Source organism: Hyla sarda, chromosome 7 (genome assembly GCF_029499605.1).
Source record: "Hyla sarda isolate aHylSar1 chromosome 7, aHylSar1.hap1, whole genome shotgun sequence".
NCBI classification, from domain to species: domain Eukaryota; kingdom Metazoa; phylum Chordata; class Amphibia; order Anura; family Hylidae; genus Hyla; species Hyla sarda.
Genome location: NC_079195.1, coordinates 132,170,699 through 132,190,150, shown reverse-complemented (window position 1 = coordinate 132,190,150; position 19,452 = coordinate 132,170,699). Strand labels below are relative to the sequence as shown.

At 37.9% G+C, this 19,452-nt stretch overlaps 1 protein-coding gene across 6 annotated transcripts in view; it reads right to left on the bottom strand.

Moving 5' to 3' along the window:
• Positions 1-13,781: 13,781 nt before the first annotated feature.
• Positions 13,782-19,452, bottom strand: part of CCSER2 (coiled-coil serine rich protein 2) — a 209,585-nt gene continuing 203,914 nt past the window's right edge. For 4 of the 6 annotated variants that reach the window (XM_056530764.1, XM_056530763.1, XM_056530765.1 and 1 more), the window contains one exon: positions 13,782-15,845. In XM_056530764.1, the coding sequence (XP_056386739.1) occupies positions 14,859-15,845 (987 nt within the window). In that variant the 3' untranslated portion in view covers positions 13,782-14,858. The remainder of the gene's footprint in view (positions 15,846-19,452) is intronic. The other 2 variants (XM_056530767.1, XM_056530766.1) reach the window with 2 other exon arrangements.

The window sequence follows — 19,452 nt, the reverse complement described above, 5'->3', positions numbered from 1 at the left end:
TCACAAGAGGTAAAAGGAGAAAAAGACCCCCAAAATTTCTAATGCAATTTATTCCGAGTACGGAAATACCCCATATGTGGACGTAAAATGCTCTGTGGGCGAACTACATGGCGCAGGAGTGAGAGAGCACCATGTACATTTGAGGTCTAAATTGGTGATTTGCACAGGGGTGGCTGATCATTACAGCAGTTCTGACAAACGCAAAAAAAAAAAACAGCCACATTTGACCTCATTTTGGAAATGACACCCCTCACAGAACGTAACAAGGGGTATAGTGAGCCTTAAATGGGTACTCCGGTGGAAAACTGTTTTTTTTTCCCTGAAATGCTGGTGTTACCCCAAATTGTTCATTTTCACAAGGGGTAATAGGAAGAAACTCACCCAAAATTTGTAACACCATTTTTTCTGAGTATGGAAATACCCCATATGTGGAAGTAAAGTGCTCTGCCGGCGCACTACAGGGCTCAGAAGAGAAGGAGCACATTGGGATTTTGGAGAGAGAATTAGGCTGGAATTGAAGGCCATGTGCGTTTATAAAGCCCCCATAGTGCCAGAACAATGGACCCCCCATATGTGACCCCATTTGGGAAACTACACCCCTCATGAAATGTAATAAGGGGTACAGTGAGCATTTACGCCCCACAGGTGTCTGACAAATTTTTTGAACATTTAACCGTAAAAATTAAATTTTTCATTTGCACATTTGGACAGGGGGGGTCCACTGTTCTGGCACCATGGGGGCTTTGTAAACGCACATGGCCCCCGACTTCCATTCCAACCAAATTCTCTCTCCAAAAGCCCAATGGCGCTCCACCTCTTCTGAGCATTGTAGTTTGCCCACAGAGCACTTTACTTTCACATATGGGGTATTTCCATACTCCGAAGAAATGGGCTTACACATTTTGGGGGGCATTTTCTCCTATTACTCCTTGTGAAAATGAAAAGTTTGGGGTAAATTTAGTGTTAAAATGTTTTTTTTCTTTGTTTTGTTTTTTAAGTCTCACTTTAACAAAAAAATTTCAATCACCTGTGGGGTGTTAAGGCTCACTATACCCCTTGTTACGTTCCTTGAGGGGTGTGGTTTCTAAAATTGTATGCCATGTGTTTTTTTTTGTTGTTTTTTTGTTTACTGTTCTGGCATCATGGGGGCTTCCTAAATGGGACAGGCCCCCCCAAAAACTATTTCAGCAAAATTAGCTCTTCAAAATGCCACTGTCGCTCCTTCCCTTCTGAGCCCTCTAATGCACCCACAGAGCACTTTACATCCACATATGAGGTATTTCCTTACTCGATAGAAAATTAATTACAAGTTTTGGGGGGCCTTTTTACCTTTTACCCCTTATAAAAATGAAAAAAAAAATGGGGTTGCAATAACATTTTAGTGTAAAAAATGGAGATTTTGATTTTTCTCCTCCATTTTGCCGCTATTCCTGTGAAACACCTAAAGGGTTAACAAACTTTTTGAATGTAATTTTGAATACTTTGAGAGGTGCAGTTTTCATAATGGGGTCCATTATAGGGGATTTCCAACATAAAGGGGGAGATTTATCAAAACCTGTGCAGAGGCAAAGTTGCCCAGTTGCCCATAGCAACCAGCTTGCTTCTTACATTCTTAACAAGGCCTGTGAAAAATGAAAGAAGTGATCTGATTGGTTGCTATGGACAACTGAGCAACTTTGCCTCTGCACAGGTTTTGATAAATCTCCCCCAAAGACCCTCAAATTCACTTCTAAACTTAACACGTCCCTGAAAATTTCAGATTTTTAAACATTCAGGAAAAATTGGAAAATTGCTGCTATACATTGAAGCCCTCTGATGTCTTCAAAAGGTAAAAACATGTTAACTTAATAATGCCAACATAAAGCAGACATATTGTATATGTGAATCAATATGTAATTTATTTGACATGTCCTTTTCCTTACAAGCAGAGAGCTTCAAAGTTAGAAAAAAAAAAAAGTCTCGGAATCAAATTTATAAGTAAAAGCACCCCAGAGTTATTAATACATAAAGTGATAGAGGTCAGATTTGCAAAAAATGCTCCCATCCTTAGGGTTATGATGGGCTCCGTCCCCAAGGGGTTAAAGAGAACCTGTGATCAATCCCCCCCAAAAATAGATTGTATTATCGTTTAATGGCTTAGACTGCCCTGATCACATACCTTTCTACAGATTTTTGATATGTCCTTTAATTCCCGATTAATAATGGAAGTTATTAATCAGGTGATGGGCGGTATTATACACTCAGGGAGTGTGTATTAGGCATACTCACCCCTCAATGTACAACAATCCCACCCATCACCTGATAGTCACTCACTTTAGTCACAAAATTAAGTTCACACCATCTGACTGATTCTCTGAATTTTCAGACAAGCTATAAACACACATATCTTGGGACAAAAGGGTGGTGTTTAATCAATAAGCTATTTAAAAATTAAAATTTTAAAAATTAGGTTGGCCACAGGTCCTCTTTAGGGAACATAATTGAACATTACATTCTTAAAATAGAGTAGGACCTTAAGATTTAAAGGGGTACTCTGGTGGAAAACCTTTTTTTTTTTTTAAACCAACTGGTGCTAGAAAGTTAAACAGATCTGTAAATTAGAAGAAGAAAGAAGGTAGATGCCAGCGGATAAGAAACTTCACCTTTATTTTCATCACGTTAAAAGCATAGACATGGAGATACCTCAATAATGCATCTGATGAAAGGTCACATGACCTGAAATGCGTCATGTCTGCCGCTTACCTCAAGGATTTTATCCATATGCTTTTAACATGATGAAAATAAAGGTGACGTTTCTTATCCGCTGGCATCTACCTGCTTTCTTCTTCTAAACTTGGAGGATTACTTTGCCGTGTGGTGACCGAGTGAAATGACAACCTGTTACTTTGCAGATCTGTAAATTACTTCTATTTAAAATCTTAATCCTTCCAGTACTGACCACGGTGCTCTCTTCTGACACCTCTGTCCGAATCAGAAGCAGTCCAGAGCAGGAGAGGTTAGCTATAGGGATTTTCTTGTACTCTGGACAGTTCCTGACATGGACAGAGATGTCAGTAGAGAACACTGTGGTCAGACTGGAAAGAACTCCAGAAAGAAATACAACTTCCTGTGAGGCATACAGCAGCTGATAAGAACTGGAAGGATTCATATTTTTAACCCCTTAACGACCACGGACATAAATGTACGTCCTGGTTTGGCGGTACTTCCTGCACCAGGACGTACATTTACGTCCTGTGTATGACCGCGAGCATCGGAGCGGTTCTCGCGTCATACACGGCAGGCTCCCGGGACCCGCCGGTAATGACCGACATCCGTGATTGTGCGGATGTCCGTCATTAACCCCTCAGATGCCATGATCTGTACAGATCACGGCATCTGCGGCAATGCGCATAATAAAATAGATGACAGGATCGCCCACAGCGCTGCCACGGCGATCCGATCATCTGTAATGGCGGCCGGAGGTCCCCTCACCTGGCTCTGGCCGTCTCCTGCTCTGGTCTGAGATTGAGCAGACCAGAGCAGGAGATAGCCGATAATACTGATCAGTGCTATGTCCTATGCACAGCACTGAACAGTATTAGCAATCAAATGATTGCTATAGATAGTCTCCTATGGGGACATAAGTGTAAAAAAAAATTAAAAATGTAAAAAAAAGTGTCCGTTTTTCCCATTTTACCTCCAAAAAGTGTAATTTTTTAAAATAAACATATTTGGTATCACCACGTGTGTAAATGTCCGAACTATCAAAATATAATGTTAATGATCCCGTACGGTGAACGGCGTAAACATACAAATTTAAAAAAGTCCAAAAATGCTGCTCTTTTGTCACATTTTATAAAACTTTTTTTTATAAAAAATTATATAAAAGTTTTATATATGCAAATGTATTATCGATAAAAAGTTCAGATGACGTTGCAAAAAATGAGCCCCCATACCGCCCTATATACGTAAAAATGAAAAAGTTATAGGTGGTCAAAATAGGGCAATTTTAGATTACTGATTTTGTACAAAAAGTTTAAGATTATTTTTTAACCCCTTAAGGACCACGGGTTTTTCCACTTTCGTTTTTTCCTCCTCACCTTTCAAAAATCATAACCCTTTCAATTTTGCACCTAAAAATCCATATAATGGCTTATTTTTTGCACCACCAATTCTACTTTGCAGTGACATCAGTCATTTTACCCAAAAATCTACGGCCAAACGGAAAAAAAATAATTGTGTGACGAAATTGAAGACAAAACATCATTTTGTAACTTTTGGGGGCTTCCGTTTCTACGTAGTACATTTTTCGGTAAAAATGACACCTTATCTTAATTTTGTAGGTCCATACGGTTAAAATGATACCCTACTTATATAGGTTTGATTTTGTCGTACTTCTGTAAAAAAATCAGAACTACATGCAGAAAAATGTATACGTTTAAAATTGTCATCTTCTGACCCCTATAACTTATAAATTTTTCCGCATATGGGGCGGTATGAGGGCTCATTTTTTTGCGCCGTGATCTGAAGTTTTTAGCGGTACCATTTTTTGTATTGATCGGACTTTTTGATCGCTTTTATTCATTTTTTAATGATCTAAAAAGCGACCAAAAATACGTTATTTTGGACATTGCAATTTTTTTTGCGCGTACACCATTGACCGTGCGGTTTAATTAATGATATATTTTTATAGTTCGTACATTTACGCACGCGGCGATACCACATATGTTTATATTTATTTTTATTTACATGGTGTTTTTATGGGAAAAGGGGGTGATTTGAACATTTATTAAGGAAAGGGTTAAATCACATTTATTAACTTTTTTTTACACTTTTTTTTGCAGTGTTATAGCTCCCATAGGGGGCTATAACACTGCACACACTGATTGCCAGCACTGTTCACTGCAAAGCAATAGCTTTGCAATGATCAGCGTTATCGGCGGTCGATTGCTCAAGCCTGCATCTCAGGCTTGAGCAATCACCGAAGGGACACGCCGGAGGCAGGTAAGAGGACCTCCGCTCGTGTCCCAGCTGATTGGGACACCGCAATTTAACTGCAGTAGTCCCGATCAGCCCCGCTGAGCAGCCGGGCAGCTTTCGGTTTAGAGGTTTAGACGTGGCGTTCAACTTTGCCGCACGCTGTTAGCCCCGGCATCAGATACATGCCGGGACCAACCCGTTATATCGCGGGAGCCGGCCAAGGACGTAAATATACGTCCTTGGTCGTTAAGGGGTTAAGCGGTACAAAAATAAACTATCTAGCCATGGGTATCATTTTAATCGTATTGATCCACAGAATAAAAAACACATCATTTTACCGTAAATTGTACAGTGTGAAAACGAAACCCTCCAAAATGTGCAAAATTGTGGTTTTCATTAAAATTTCCTCCCTAAAAAAATATTTTTTTGGGTTCGCCATACATTTTATGGTAAAATCAGAGGTTTCACTACAAAGTACAATTGGTCACGCAAAAAACAAGCCCTAATATGGGTCTGTAGATGGAAATATGAAACAGTTCCGGATTATAGAAGGCGAGGAGGAAAAAATGAAAATGCAAAAATAAAATTGGCCTGATCCTTAAGGTGAAAATGGGCTGCTTACCTTTCTGGCACCCGTTGATTAAAAAAAAAAAAAAAAAAAAATAAAAAGTTTTCCACCAGGGTATCCCTTTAACTTTTTCTGAAGTGTTCATTTTTTTAAATAAATATATATTTTTAAATATTAAATAACCATTGTTTATTTTTATGTTTAACTAGAGACAGGCTTTATCTTTTGTTACAAAAAAATAAACTTGCATATCTAAAATATAAAGTTATAAGCATTTGTAAAAATACATTATTGCATCAGCTCCACGGCATGTCGGGGAAGCATGGTAAGTAGAAAGTAAAGAAAGGCCACAGCTTTCAGCTTGGATCTTGCTGCCATCTACTGATATGCAATGACATTTATATCTTCAAAAATTTTTTTATGTAAAAGGGAGGCTGGATTATATTTTCACCAGCAAAAATGTATCAGCCCTTACAACAGAAAAAAATGGATTCTCACAATTTCTGATAACGCATCAGTGTTGACATTCCTGCTCTTAGCCAATCTCTTACCACTAGAATGGAGGTGGAAGAACAAATCACTCCTTGACAGACAATTTGTTTGTGATATCACAAACCTGCTGAATTTTCTCAAATTCTATTGAGTCCAGTCTGCACAAGTTGTTTATTAGGTTATGCGTGAGAAACTGAGGGAAGTCATTTGAGCAAAATCAGCCAAGGTATACTAACATTTCCGTTGAAAGAGCTTTCCTTATGCAGCAAATTTATGTGACTCATTCGACTTGTACAGATCATTTTCTCCCTATATGTTACACCCTTTGCCAGAGGGGTACTCCGGCCCTGAGACATCTTATCCCCTAATCCAAAGGATAGGGGATAAGATGTCTCACCGCTGGGGTCTCGCCGCTGTATTGTATTCGCCACCCACCTGTTTAAGCTGCACGCCGCGGTGCTAGCTCACAAACAGCTGGGTGACGACCACGGGGCCGGAGTATCGCGACGTCACGACTCCACCCCCATGTGACATCACCCCTCGCCCCCCCTATGCAAGTCTATGGGAGGGGGCGTGATGGCTAGGGGATAATATGTCTCTGGGCCGGAGTACCCCTTTAAGGTAAACAATAGCCTATGAACAACTTTCTAAATGACCAAACTTGTCCCCACACCATATTATCTAGATTATAGAGACCCTCCTCCAAAAAAGGCCTCAAACCCTGGAAATTAGAAGCTTTATTATATGGTCACTTAAACTTAACCTAAAATAACCTATTATTTCTGCCCTTCTGCAGTCTCTCTCCCTTGAGCAGATACATTATATATTTGGCAGATTATCAAACTTTTCTAAATCTGACCTATTAAATGTTATATTCTGCCACTCTGAGGCCAGAGACTCATGACATGTTACTTTCTTCACTAGGATGTCTCAATCTAATAGGAATCTGTCAGCTCTAGATCATGCTTCGAGCTTGTGTCAATAAGCCTGTGTGAACATGCCTTCTCCCTCCCCTTCATTCTTCTATCTTGACTGATTAGCACAGCTCAGTACTAGAAATCAGAAATGTTTTTTCTTTCTAAATTTTTCCCTATATATATATATATATATATATATATATATATATATATATATATATATTTATTTTTAATTAAAATTGATATGATGTGATAAATAATGGTATCTTTAAAAAATAAAATAAAAATAAAAAGCCCAAATTTGTCACGTGAAAAACAATATACAATTTGTGTGGGCACATTACATAAGAAAAAAAAAATTACAACTAAATCCAAACACCTTAAAAATTTGAAAACAGCTTTTGTGCAGAATGACAAAAAATGCCTTAAATGTCTGGGGTTAAGAGCATGTAGTCTATTTCACAAACTGTACGCAACAGGCCTTGAACCCAAAGATCATGGGCTAATGTCAGAGCTCCCATTGACAGCAGTAGCTTCCTAATGATAAATTTCTGCAAAAAATGTATGTCGAGTTATAAAGATAAGCCCCAACAGAGAAGTGAGCCCAAAGGCAGTTTTTTTTTTTTAGGGTCTCTTACAAATAGTACCACGTCCTCCGCATAAAGCAGTATTTTCTTCTCCTCTCCCTCAACACCAAACCCATAAAACAGCCTGGATCAGCCCTAATCAGCTGTGCCAGTGGTTCAATGAAGAGGGAGAAGAGGAGCAGTGACAGGGGGCAGCCCTGCCTAGTTCCTCTCTGTAGCCACACCACCTCCTGAGAGATTAATTTTGGCTTTAGGGGATTTATATAAGGCCCTCAACCCTTGTAAAAAATATTCTCCAAGATTCATGTGTTCCACTATCTTGAAGAAGAAGCCCCACTCCACCATGTCAAACGCCTTTTGAGCGTCACGGGACAGGATGGAGTGGGGACTCTTCAGATGTTATTATAAATGTTTCTTCCCTGCATGAATCCTTTTTGTTCCTATTAATTTATCAACCACTTCTTGCAAGCGCCTAGCCCATATTTTAGCTAGTATTTTCTGGTCTGTACTTAGGAGCGATATTGGCCTACAATCATCCATTACACCACTTTCCCTACCTTTCATAGGAATTAATACAATAATGGCTTCAGCCATAGTTGGGGATACCTCCCTCCTACTCAAGGATTCATAATAAACCTCTAAAAGGTTATGGCAATAGCGGATCACTAAAACTTTTATAAACTTCAAAGACCAGTCCGTCCGACCCCAGGGCAGAATTATGTGAGAATTTCAGAGAAAATTCCAATTCTGCAACGCTAATACTTTCCCCTATCTTATTCTTTTCTTCCTCATTAACACTAGAAAGCCCAATCTCATCCAAAAAATGTATCAATTTTCCCATCGGTCACGTGACTTTCCCTAGAATATAAATCCTGATAAAATTGAATTGCTACATTTATTATTTCCTCCTGTTTCGTACATTCCCTTCCTTTATCTTTTATCCCTACAATCGTTTTTTCCCCTTTCTGGCTAAAAATCCCCATAAGTGTCTTATTTGGTTTACCGTATATACTCGAGTTCAAGCCGACCCAAATATAAGCCGAGGCCCCTAATTTTACACCCAAAACCCAGGAAAAGTTATTGACTTGACTATAAGCCTAGGGTGGGAAATACATCATCCCCCCATGTCATCATCCCCCCCCCCTTCATCATCACCGCCTTTCAATCCCTTCACCAGTGGTCTTCAACCTGCGGACCTCCAGATGTTGCAAAACTACAACTCCCAGCATGCCCGGACAGCCATCGGCTGTCCGGGCATGCTGTGAGTTGTAGTTTTGCAATATGAAAAATAAAAGTTTTTAACCGGAACATCCCTTTAAACTTTCTTTTTAGGTTGATACTGGTGGTATCTTTAAGTGCCTGGTGCCTTTTTTATGAGAAAAGGAGGGGATATAATCTCTTCCTAACTAGAGCTTCTTTATGTGTTGTTTCCTACAACATATGGAAATGCAGGCATCAGCAAAGAGGTTATGTTGAGATAAAACTAACCATACCTTTACTTCCTGTGACAGCAGTTTGTAAAGTTATTAAAAAAATAAAACATTGCTTTCCTGTAAAGCCGATATGTGAAGAGGCGGCATCAAGAACAGCAAGGACCTCATACTCATCCCTCCCCCTTTGCCTCCTCTGACACATCAGCTTTCCATGAAAACAGCGGTGTTAGGCTGGGTTCACACCACGTTTTGTTAAATACGGTTCCCGTATATGGCTTGGAAGAGGAGGGGGCGGGGCATAATCGCGGCGCCCGCACTTAATCTGGTCGACCACGTTTTTGCCTATGGTCGGGAAACAGCATACAGCCGAAAATGAAGCCGACCAGAGGCTGCAGTTCACTCCGGTCGGCTCATAGACATACATTAAATACGGTTCCCGAATACGGCTGAGGGCGGGCGCCGCGATTAAGCCCCGCCCCCTCTTCCCAGCCGTATACAGGAACCGTATTTAACAAAACGTGGTGTGAACCCAGCTTTATACAGGTATGGTCAGTTTTATTGCTACATGACCCGTCTTTCAGAATTTGCAGCCCAGTACAGAGGGGTGTACAGGTTTCGTTAAAAATTAAGTAGAAAATTGAGACAGACCTTTTTTACAAAGATGTGATATTTATTTTTCCTTTTAAAGACAATTTAGACACAGCAATTATAAAATAAGTACATTTTTATTATTATTTGTACATGGAAAGAAAGCCAAACAACAGGAGGCAAGTTGATAATTTTAGGCACAACTCCAAGCAGTAATGCTCATTTAAAGTGCATATAGTCCCTCCCCCCATTATTTTAATTTATAACTTGTTCTTCTACACATGGTACAGTAGTTTATATGTCTTTATCTTACTAAAGATATTGCACAAAATATTTTACAAGTGAACGGTGTCAGTAAATTGTAGAGTAGCCTAGTAGCTCATTAATAGATTATTTCTAACCAACTTTCTGTAAACACTTGTTAGAGCTGTCACAATGGATGACACACTAGAGAGTGTAAAAAGGTAACAAAAAAGTATAAGAGAGTCCACTAAATGAAGGCACTCAATCATATCACTTTCTATTGCCATGCCTCTTCTATTCTTTTAGTTGCACTAGACTTTTATGTCAGTGGAGCACATGGATTCAAGCAGATCCCCCCAAAGAATCTAGTATGTATAGAAGCCTACCTACAGTCTGCCAATGCCAGATGTCTGGGAAAACAATACATACTGTTCTGCCAAATGATAAGCCCTTCCATAGGTGGCTCAATATATAATGTTGTGTTTTAGTGTTTCCTACAGGTCAGTGAAATCCAAATTATGTAAATGCTCCCAAAAACAGTAATTCTTTATCAGAAGGCAGTCAAATATCATACACATTACATTTTCCCGTTCAAGTCCATATGTATTTTAAAGTAAATGCTTTAGCCACTATCACTTTTTGTTTATCCATTTTAATCCATCATTGCTATAAACTACGGACATTCAACTGGACCTTTCCTCCTCATGCCCAGCAATGTGCAGACTTAAGGTTGCTCCCTCATCACAGAAGATAAAACTGGAACAAAATTAATATCTAGAACCATAAATAGAGCTTTTCATGCTAAAACACATACATCCCCCAACATGTGGGCAGCTATAAAAGGTTCAAACTTGGTTTCGTGTGAGCACCTACATATCTGTTTGTGATCCTGCTCTGTATCTAGCATGACTAAAAAACATGACAATGTATATAAAAGATTGCTAGATTGGTAAAGTGTAAACAAGTTAAAACACACCTGTGTTGATGGCCATATTAGTTGAATATGCAAGAAAAAAAATATTTCAACCATCCCCTGGACATTCCATAACTCTGACGTGACCAGGAGCACAATACAGACACTTAGGATCGCAGTGCAAAACCTTATTCGTGCTTCTGCAACTAGTATAACAGTAAATATATATTTAATATTTTTAACTGGTATATATATATATATATATATATATATATATATATATATATATATATATATAGCACTGTTGGCAGTTTGAAAAGAGTCAAAACAATGCTTACTGTAGGTTTTGTAATAATACAGGCAGCTTCTGCTGCCTCAGATGTTAGACAGATGTATTATATTTTACTGTAGTTAAATTGACTTGATAATTATATATTTTTACACATTAGTATGGGATAATGCATTTTCATTTTCTTACATTTTCATGTTATTATATTCATAACTAGGACGCACTAAATATATATCCTTAAAAACAATGACCCCAAAATGATGACCAACTATACATCAGGTCTCCTAATTTCAGTAAGAAAAATACCGTACATCTTGGGATACAGCATAAAATGGCTAAGGCTGTGTTCCACCCGCACTGGGAACAGTTTGGTTTCCCCATCACAGGTTCTGTCCATAATACCATACAAGAAGGCAGAAAAACAAGATCTTCCATAGGTGCAATCACGCGTTTCTTGCCTGGAGAGGGCACTTAGGCACAATGCCTGATGAAGTCCCCTCTCCGGGCAAGAAACGCGTTGCTTTATTGTGGCAATAAATCGTTTGTTATACCAGTACCCACAATCCTAGTGATCTTCTATCAGACACCTGAACAGATCAGAAGTGATCCTTTATTCGATACTGTGATTGCACCTATGGAAGATCTTGTTTTTCTGCCTTCTTGTCTACTATTGTGAGCCGGGTGACTGAGTCTCTGACCGGGAAGATCAAGGCTGCATACTGAGTGTTATCCCTTTCTGAATACGCTATATGGTTTTGTGCCCTCAGCGCAGCGCTACTTGGTAAGTGAATTTCTGACTCTGCACTTGCCTAATATACTGCACTAGGGGTGTGTGTCTTGTTTTGGTCTATAATGCCATACAAAACAGCACAGCATGCTGCACTCTTTTGTTCAGTGAAATGCCAGAGCTGTTTAGCTGTGGTTTACTTCTTCCCATAGGGGAAACATGAATATTTGGCTGTGCTGAACGTATACTTTTCCTTCCTGCTAGATCCACTTCTGGCTTTGGCTCAAAAACTGTAGTGTGAGTTAAAAGGGGGGGGGGGGGGGGGGGAAGAGAACCTGTGTGTGTAACACAAACCTTATAACATCAATGGAGTCTATTGGGCGCTGTTTGTGTCAACAGACTGCAACAGATCTGCAGGCACCATTTTTTTTAATTCTGCTCTAATGAAGGGGCGAGGCAGTAATTCTGTTAGAGATCGAAGGCAAAAACTATTGCTTGCTCAGCGTTAACCATCAATCATGAAGAGATCACAAAATGAAGGATGACAAGTTACTTATTGAATGTAGCAGCAAATCTATAACTTCTTGGAAAACCTAGCCGATAATACAATTATTCACTCAATTTAGTAATTCTTATAGATCTATGTTCAATATGTTAACATATTCTTTATACTAAGGACAGTTACGTGTTGAAGAGCTAGTGACCTTCAAGTAATTTCATATGTAATGTCTAAAGGAACAACTATAACCTTCCTGAATCAAGTTACATATAAAGACGGGATTCATTAGAATGCCTATGACAAACCAGGGAACCCAGTGTTATTTTACCAATTAGTGGGAGCAAAAATAGGTGAGAGTGATACCGCCACTAGATGAAGACAGCAGATAGAAAACTGCTGAATGTGCTCAAGGATACAGTGCTATCTTTATCGCTATTGTTCTTGTGCTACCCTTTTAAGTCCAGCATGCGTTAAAAATGAATCTCCGTCTTTTATCACCGGTGGCTTTTTAAATCCAAAATTCTGTGCTGATTAATTTCTTAAAACACTTGCTTAGCCACAAAAGATAAATTATAAAATTATCTCTGTCTACGTTTGCCACTATAGAAAGTTAACAGTTTACAGCATACTGTTGATACATAAATATGCTAATTAGTTAATAAATTAGTACGCTTCTAAGCCACCCATGCTATCATTTAACCCGTTTGGTTTTTCTAATAGAGAGCTTTAAAACCACTGCACTACAATAAATATATATTAAGATATAAACCACTACAGAAAGTTGGACCTGATTAACATGGCAATTAATAACCTTAATTTCCCTAAGTCAAACTTATTGTGGCCTTTAACTCCTCTCAACTCTTCTACATTATACATACATGTTCTATATGTGTGTAATTTATAATATAGATATAAAGTATTTAATTATATTTACTAAACCAACAGATTAAAGTGGCTTTTCAATCTCAACTAACATAGTTAAACTTAAAGGGCACGCCAAGTTAAATATTTTTGCAAATACATTTCTTGAGTAAACTTGTCCCCTTGTTTTGATATTCCTGCTCCTTTCCTCCCCTTGTTGAGGGCTTCTTGCCTAGGTAACAGACCACCACTCCTCCCTTCAAGTTGTGGTCAGGCTCGTGTGTGGATAGACAGATATAGAACACACACACACCCCAGTCTGACCATTGAGTGAAGTGGTGGTTGGTACACCAGGCAACTAGCTCTCAACAAGGGGAGGAAAATAAAGAATATAAAGGAGGAGTAAAGTTTGCTAAATGTGTGTAATTGCATAAGTATAAACTTGGTGCAAGTTCGACTATGTTATGTGAGGTAGGGAATACCTCTTAAAGTATAAATTTGTGCATAATTTAGCAAATGCACAGTCATATTCTTTAAGGAGCTGCTGACTGCAAGGGTCAAACCAAGATGAGCAAAGTGGTTTGGATGCTTTGTTCATGATTTCTTCAATTGCTTCTACTCAATGGTACCTTGTCACTGTCAGCATATATGGTTTGTCAGGGCAAAGTACATTATTTTGTATACGGGGGGGGGGGGGGGGGGGGGGGGAGTACTATTTCTAGGCACAAAAACTCTAATTTTGGTTTTCCCACAGTATCAGATACTAAATTATATTACCCACAACTAAATTCTAAAAAAAAAATGCTATTTTATTTTTTTAAATTTAACTCAGCCAATACTCTTGATAATACTACCAAAGCCCTACCTAAGTAAATGTTGCATTTCGGTCCACATATTCAATAATAAAAATGCAGCCTAACTTAATTGAAAAACCAAATCCACTGTATTGTGCATGTGTAGAAACATTGTCAATGGCTTAAAATCAATATACAGACTCATGTGTACAGTAGATTGTATATAAATACTTCTTGTTATTTAGCAGTAAAAAAAAAAAAAAACATACATAAGGGCAATGTGCAAAAAGCTAAATCTGACACAATAAATACAAGTTATATATTTTTTTAAATAATTAGATAAATAAGTTACATACTTGCATAGCACTTGAATGGAAAAGGACAATGTACAACAGACAGAACACTATACATTACTTATAAATATATGATATGCTGTTGCACTATGGAATAATGAAGGCTTCAGTACCAGGTTCTTGAATTCTGCAAGCAAGGTTTTAGTTGAAATGTGGCTTAATGACTTAGCAAAGCAGACTTAAAAAGGTTGTTGATGTAATTTACAGAATGTTTTGATGTAATTTACAGAAAATGGAACATATCTAACTAAATATGTCCTATCTGGGTTATAATTAGAGAAGAATTAACACAAAAAGGTCACCAAAACAATGTAAGAAAATATTTATCAAAAGGAATTATTTGACCTAGTTAGAAAGGAACACAATTAAATAGATTACTATCCCCAGACTAAAAAGTAAAAGTAATGTTAAAGAAAACACATCATTCCTCCATATGGGGATAGGTTTTGTTACAATATTGACAGGTTTGCTTTATAGCATTATAACAAAAACTATATATTGACATAGGATTTTTAATTCCTTCTTATAAAAACTCTAATGCATACAATTTCTGTTTCTCTTTTTTATTGATCTATTTTGTTTCTTAGTGTGCCTTTGGTTGTGGGAGACGGGATTGTCTCTTTTGGACTAAGCTTTCAATATTTTCTTGCAGACTCTTTTTTATTGCTCAGTGGCCTGGTTACGACTGTAGGTGAGAATTTCACTGGAGATCTCTGAGGTTCACTTGATGCATCCAGCTTGGAACTGTTCAGTTTCTTTAGTTTACTTGGGGGTCTGAGCATGGTACCCTTGGGCATTAGTTTGCTCACCGGTTTTGAGTTTTCAGCTACAAGAACTTGTGTTTCAGTTGGTAAAGCTATGTCAGATGACAGCTTGCTATTACTGACAGATGGCGGAGAGTGGTGGCTTAACTGTTTTGTGCCTGGCATTGTAATATGTGACTGCGAGTGGACAACGGAACACAATGAATCCAAACTTCTTAAGGCTGAATCAGAAATTACTTGTTTAGGTTGCTGATGTGAGGAGCAATCATTGTGTACTCTTGGCTGACATTTCTGTACCATACTTTGTGAATCATTTGATGATTGGGTTAAAGCAGTACTCAAAACCATATTTAACATTTGAGACTCTTTTGAAGAATTGTTTGAAGAGGCAGAGCTAATAATTCCTTTCTGTGCCAAAGAATTGTGCATTTTGGGTCTGGGGAGTTGTAACGTTTTTGACTTCAGAATCTCTCCAGGCAATGCAGCAGCAGAGTTTACATTAACTTTCGACTTTATGCTTTTCTTTGCGTTAACTGGAAAAGTTATTAGAACATCCAAAGCTTCTTGTGATCTTATATTTTTGTTATTATCAAGAAGTTCATGTTTTATACTATCAGCTTCCTCTTTAATATTTTCAGGATTGTCATCTATCTTCAGCTGTGTACTCAAAAGATCGCTTAGTTCTTTTTCAGGAATTTCAGTTACTGTTCCAGTATCTTCTTTATGAGAATAGGAAACTGGATGGCAGGTGTTGTCTTTAGGTATACTTTGGAGCTCTGTAAGTGGATGTGCTATCAATTTTCCCGAGGTGTGGTCTGTAGAACTGGGGGTGCTGATGGAACGCTGTAGTATTTGAGGCTGGAAAAAGAAAAACATATCAGGAGATTACTTTACAGGGCATAAAAAATGTGTGCATTCAAAGTTATTTCTTAAGTCATTACTCACATACAAGCAAAAGATAAAATGTTGTTACATTACATGCATGAACAAATTAAACCTCTGGTTATACATAAAACAAATCATGCTAACAGCAAAACATTGTAAACATGCATGTTAAACAAAGGTTATCCATTAATAATGGCATTCTACACAGAAAGTAAAAGCTATATAGTTAAAAACAATTCAAAAAATATATTATGTACAGTATTTTCAGATGCAAAGACAATATTCAACCCTTATAAATTTCTCTACATCTTAGGAGGCCATTCAGTTAGGAAAAAGTTATATTTTTGGGGTGGACCAGGTTATAGGAACTTGAAAAGGAAACAACCTAAAAAGTTAGATACAAGTGGAACATTTCTACCTCGCTCCATACATCCATCCATCCATCCATGAGAGAGAGAAGCGAAGGTCTGTTTCGCTTAACCCCTTAAGGACAATGGATGTAAATGTACATCCTGATGCGCTGGTTCTTCGCGCATCAGGATGTACATTTACATCCTGTACATGACCCGAGCACCAGAGCGGTGCTCATTTCATGCACGGTATGACGCACCGGTAATGGCAAACATTAGCGATTGTGCTAATGTCTGCCATTAACCCCTCAGAAGTTGTGATTAATACAGATCACGCCATCTGTGGCAGTGCGGTGATTGTAATGGCTGATCTGATCGCCTGCGGCAAGGGCGCGGGGATCACATCAGCCGAGATGGCGGACAGCTGTCCCCTCACCTGTCTCTGCTGCTCACCCAGGTCTTCTGCTCTGATCTGCCTTCCAGCAGACCAGAGCAGAAGACCTCTGATATTACTGATCAGTGCTATGCCTATGCATAGCACTGAACAGTATTAGTAATCTAATGATTGCTATAGATAGTCCCCTATGAGGACATAATGAGTTAAAATTAAAAAAAAAGGTTTAAAAAAAAAAAAAAGGGAAAAATCCCTTCCCCCCCAATGAAAATTTAAAACACCCTTTTTCCCCATTTTACTTAATTTTTTTTTGTTTAAGTCCAAAATTGCTGCTTTTTGGTGACACATTCTCAATTTTTTTAAATAAAAAGTGATCAAATAGTCACATATACCGGTAAGTGATACTAAAAAATCCAGCCCACCGGAGCACCTGAAAGCTGAACTAATTTATACAGGCTAGACAGCAACTGCCGAGCCGAGAAGTTCATGACGAATCGAATTACTGTAACTTCGCTCATCTCTAATACTGATTTTGCAAAAGAATAAAAAAAGTTTGAGATATTTTATAAGCAATACAATAATAGAAAAGTATGTAAACATGGGTATCATTTTAATTGTATTGACCCACAAAATAAAGAAAACAGTTTGTGAAAACAAAAAGCTACAAAATTAGCAAAATTGCGGTTTTCATTAAAATTTACTCACACAAATAATTTTTTGGGTTCGCCGCACATTTTATGGTAAAATGTGAGGTGTCATTACAAAGTACAAATGGTAGCACAAACATCTACCGTTGTGGTGAGTGCCACATGCATATTTTGATTATACTTTTATTGGCAAGTAGTTTTTTCCTAGTATTGACCCAGTATAGCATTTTCTTCATTTTACTATTTCGTCAAAAAATATCAATATTTACTATAAACACAACACTGCCAACCATCGTATTACTATGCACAAACATTTCCAGCAAATTTTGAGAAAAAAAGGTTTACAATGAGAAAAAAATAGTGCATTAATTCATTTTAAATATATAGCAGAGAGAATATAAAATATAAAAGTAAACCAGACTGGATTTTTGGTAATCCTGTCAGTATAAATGTTTCTTTAGATTTTTAAATTAAAGGCTTCCCCTTGTTGAGACTCTTGACTACCGTATTAAAGAAACACACATTTTTGTATATGTTCACAGTTAACGCCTAATTTTGATCAAATGAACTCCTCTTTAATAATCTAACAAATCCCCTCTCTCTATGCACATTTCAATCTTTTGTTTCTTATCAACATGTGGATGAGAAGCCTCATTCCATTCTTTCTATCTCTTGCTTTTAGTTTTCTGATAGGGAGCAAGGCATGAGAGGGAAGAAAAGCATATATGTCACTACTACATAATATATATATACGATTAAACATTAGTTGTATTACTTACCTGGGAAAAACTCCAAAGAGAGCAAGAACTTGAGTGCCTTGGAATTTGTACTAGGGTGACCATACTCCACTTATTTTAAAGTGCCACGTGATATCAGCATAAATAAACCTGTTCTGAAAGGCTACGGAGTCTGCAAGCCCACTAAGCAAGCAACATGAAGACCAAAAAGCTTTCCAAACAGGTCATAGCCAAAGTACCAGAAAAGTAAAGCTTAAGGTCTGCTTATAAAAAAAATATCAAACTTTAAACAACCCATGGGGCACCATTAAATCTATTTTAACAAAATGGAGAGAAGGCTGTCCATCAAAGTTAACAAGCAGACAAGGAGGGCTGTGAGCCTAGGGCAACATAAAGTGGTCCTTTGTATTAATACATACATAACATAGTACACAGTAGGAAAATGCTATGGACAACTTTGACCATTTTTTTAATTTTTTTTTTTTATTGTTGACTTGTTACCTAAATGCAAAATTAAGCAACTTTCTAAACAGTCTTTATTAAAAATGTCCTAACATTTTGTTGTCACCCAGAGAAAGGTAAGAAAAATGAAAAGGATGCTCTGCTCTCTGTGTTAGCTAAACCAGCAGGAAGTGGGTTACACACTTGCTTATTATGTGGAGAGTTGGAAGATCATACATGGAGGGCAGCTCACACAGGCTGTAAATGGAAAGAGGAGTGTAGAGAGAAAACATCTGTGTCGGCTGTAGAAGAGAAACTAAGCCAATAGAGAAATGTTTTTTTTCTTTCACCATAATAAGAACAAAGAATAAAAACTATCTATCTATGGAGCCATTTCCACAGACAAGGCAAATACAGACAGTACTTTAAAAAAAATTTTTTTTCATGAAATAGAAATGTGAGAAAACAAAGCCATTCTGCTGTGTCAGAAAAACATGGTTTTCTGATGCACTTTTTTTCTCCTGACCTTCAAAAAATAATAAAAAATCTACACTACATGAAACTAGCGTTACAAATGATTTACATCAACATCTGCAGTAAATAAATTAGCAAAAATGTATTCATCTGTAATTTGCTGCAGATTTTTAGAGCGGATTTCACCACTGAACTTACCCTTACATTACAGTTATCATAGCAGTTTAGGAGAATTTATAAGTTGAAGTATGCAGGATAAAAGGCATAGATATTCATTAGGGGTTGTTGGCCCTGCCTTCCCGCTGATGACTGGCAGGTTTCTCCCTATGCACAATAAGGATACCTTCAGACTAGGGATCGACCGATATCGATTTTTTTAGGGCCGATACGATAATCTGTCACCTTTCAGGCAGATAGCCGATAACTTATACCGATATTCCGGTATAAGTTATCGGCTATTTCAGCCCCCCTGCGGGGCAGAAGCCATTGCAGATCAATGATTTAAAGCAGGCGCTTTAAATCAATGAACTGCAGCTG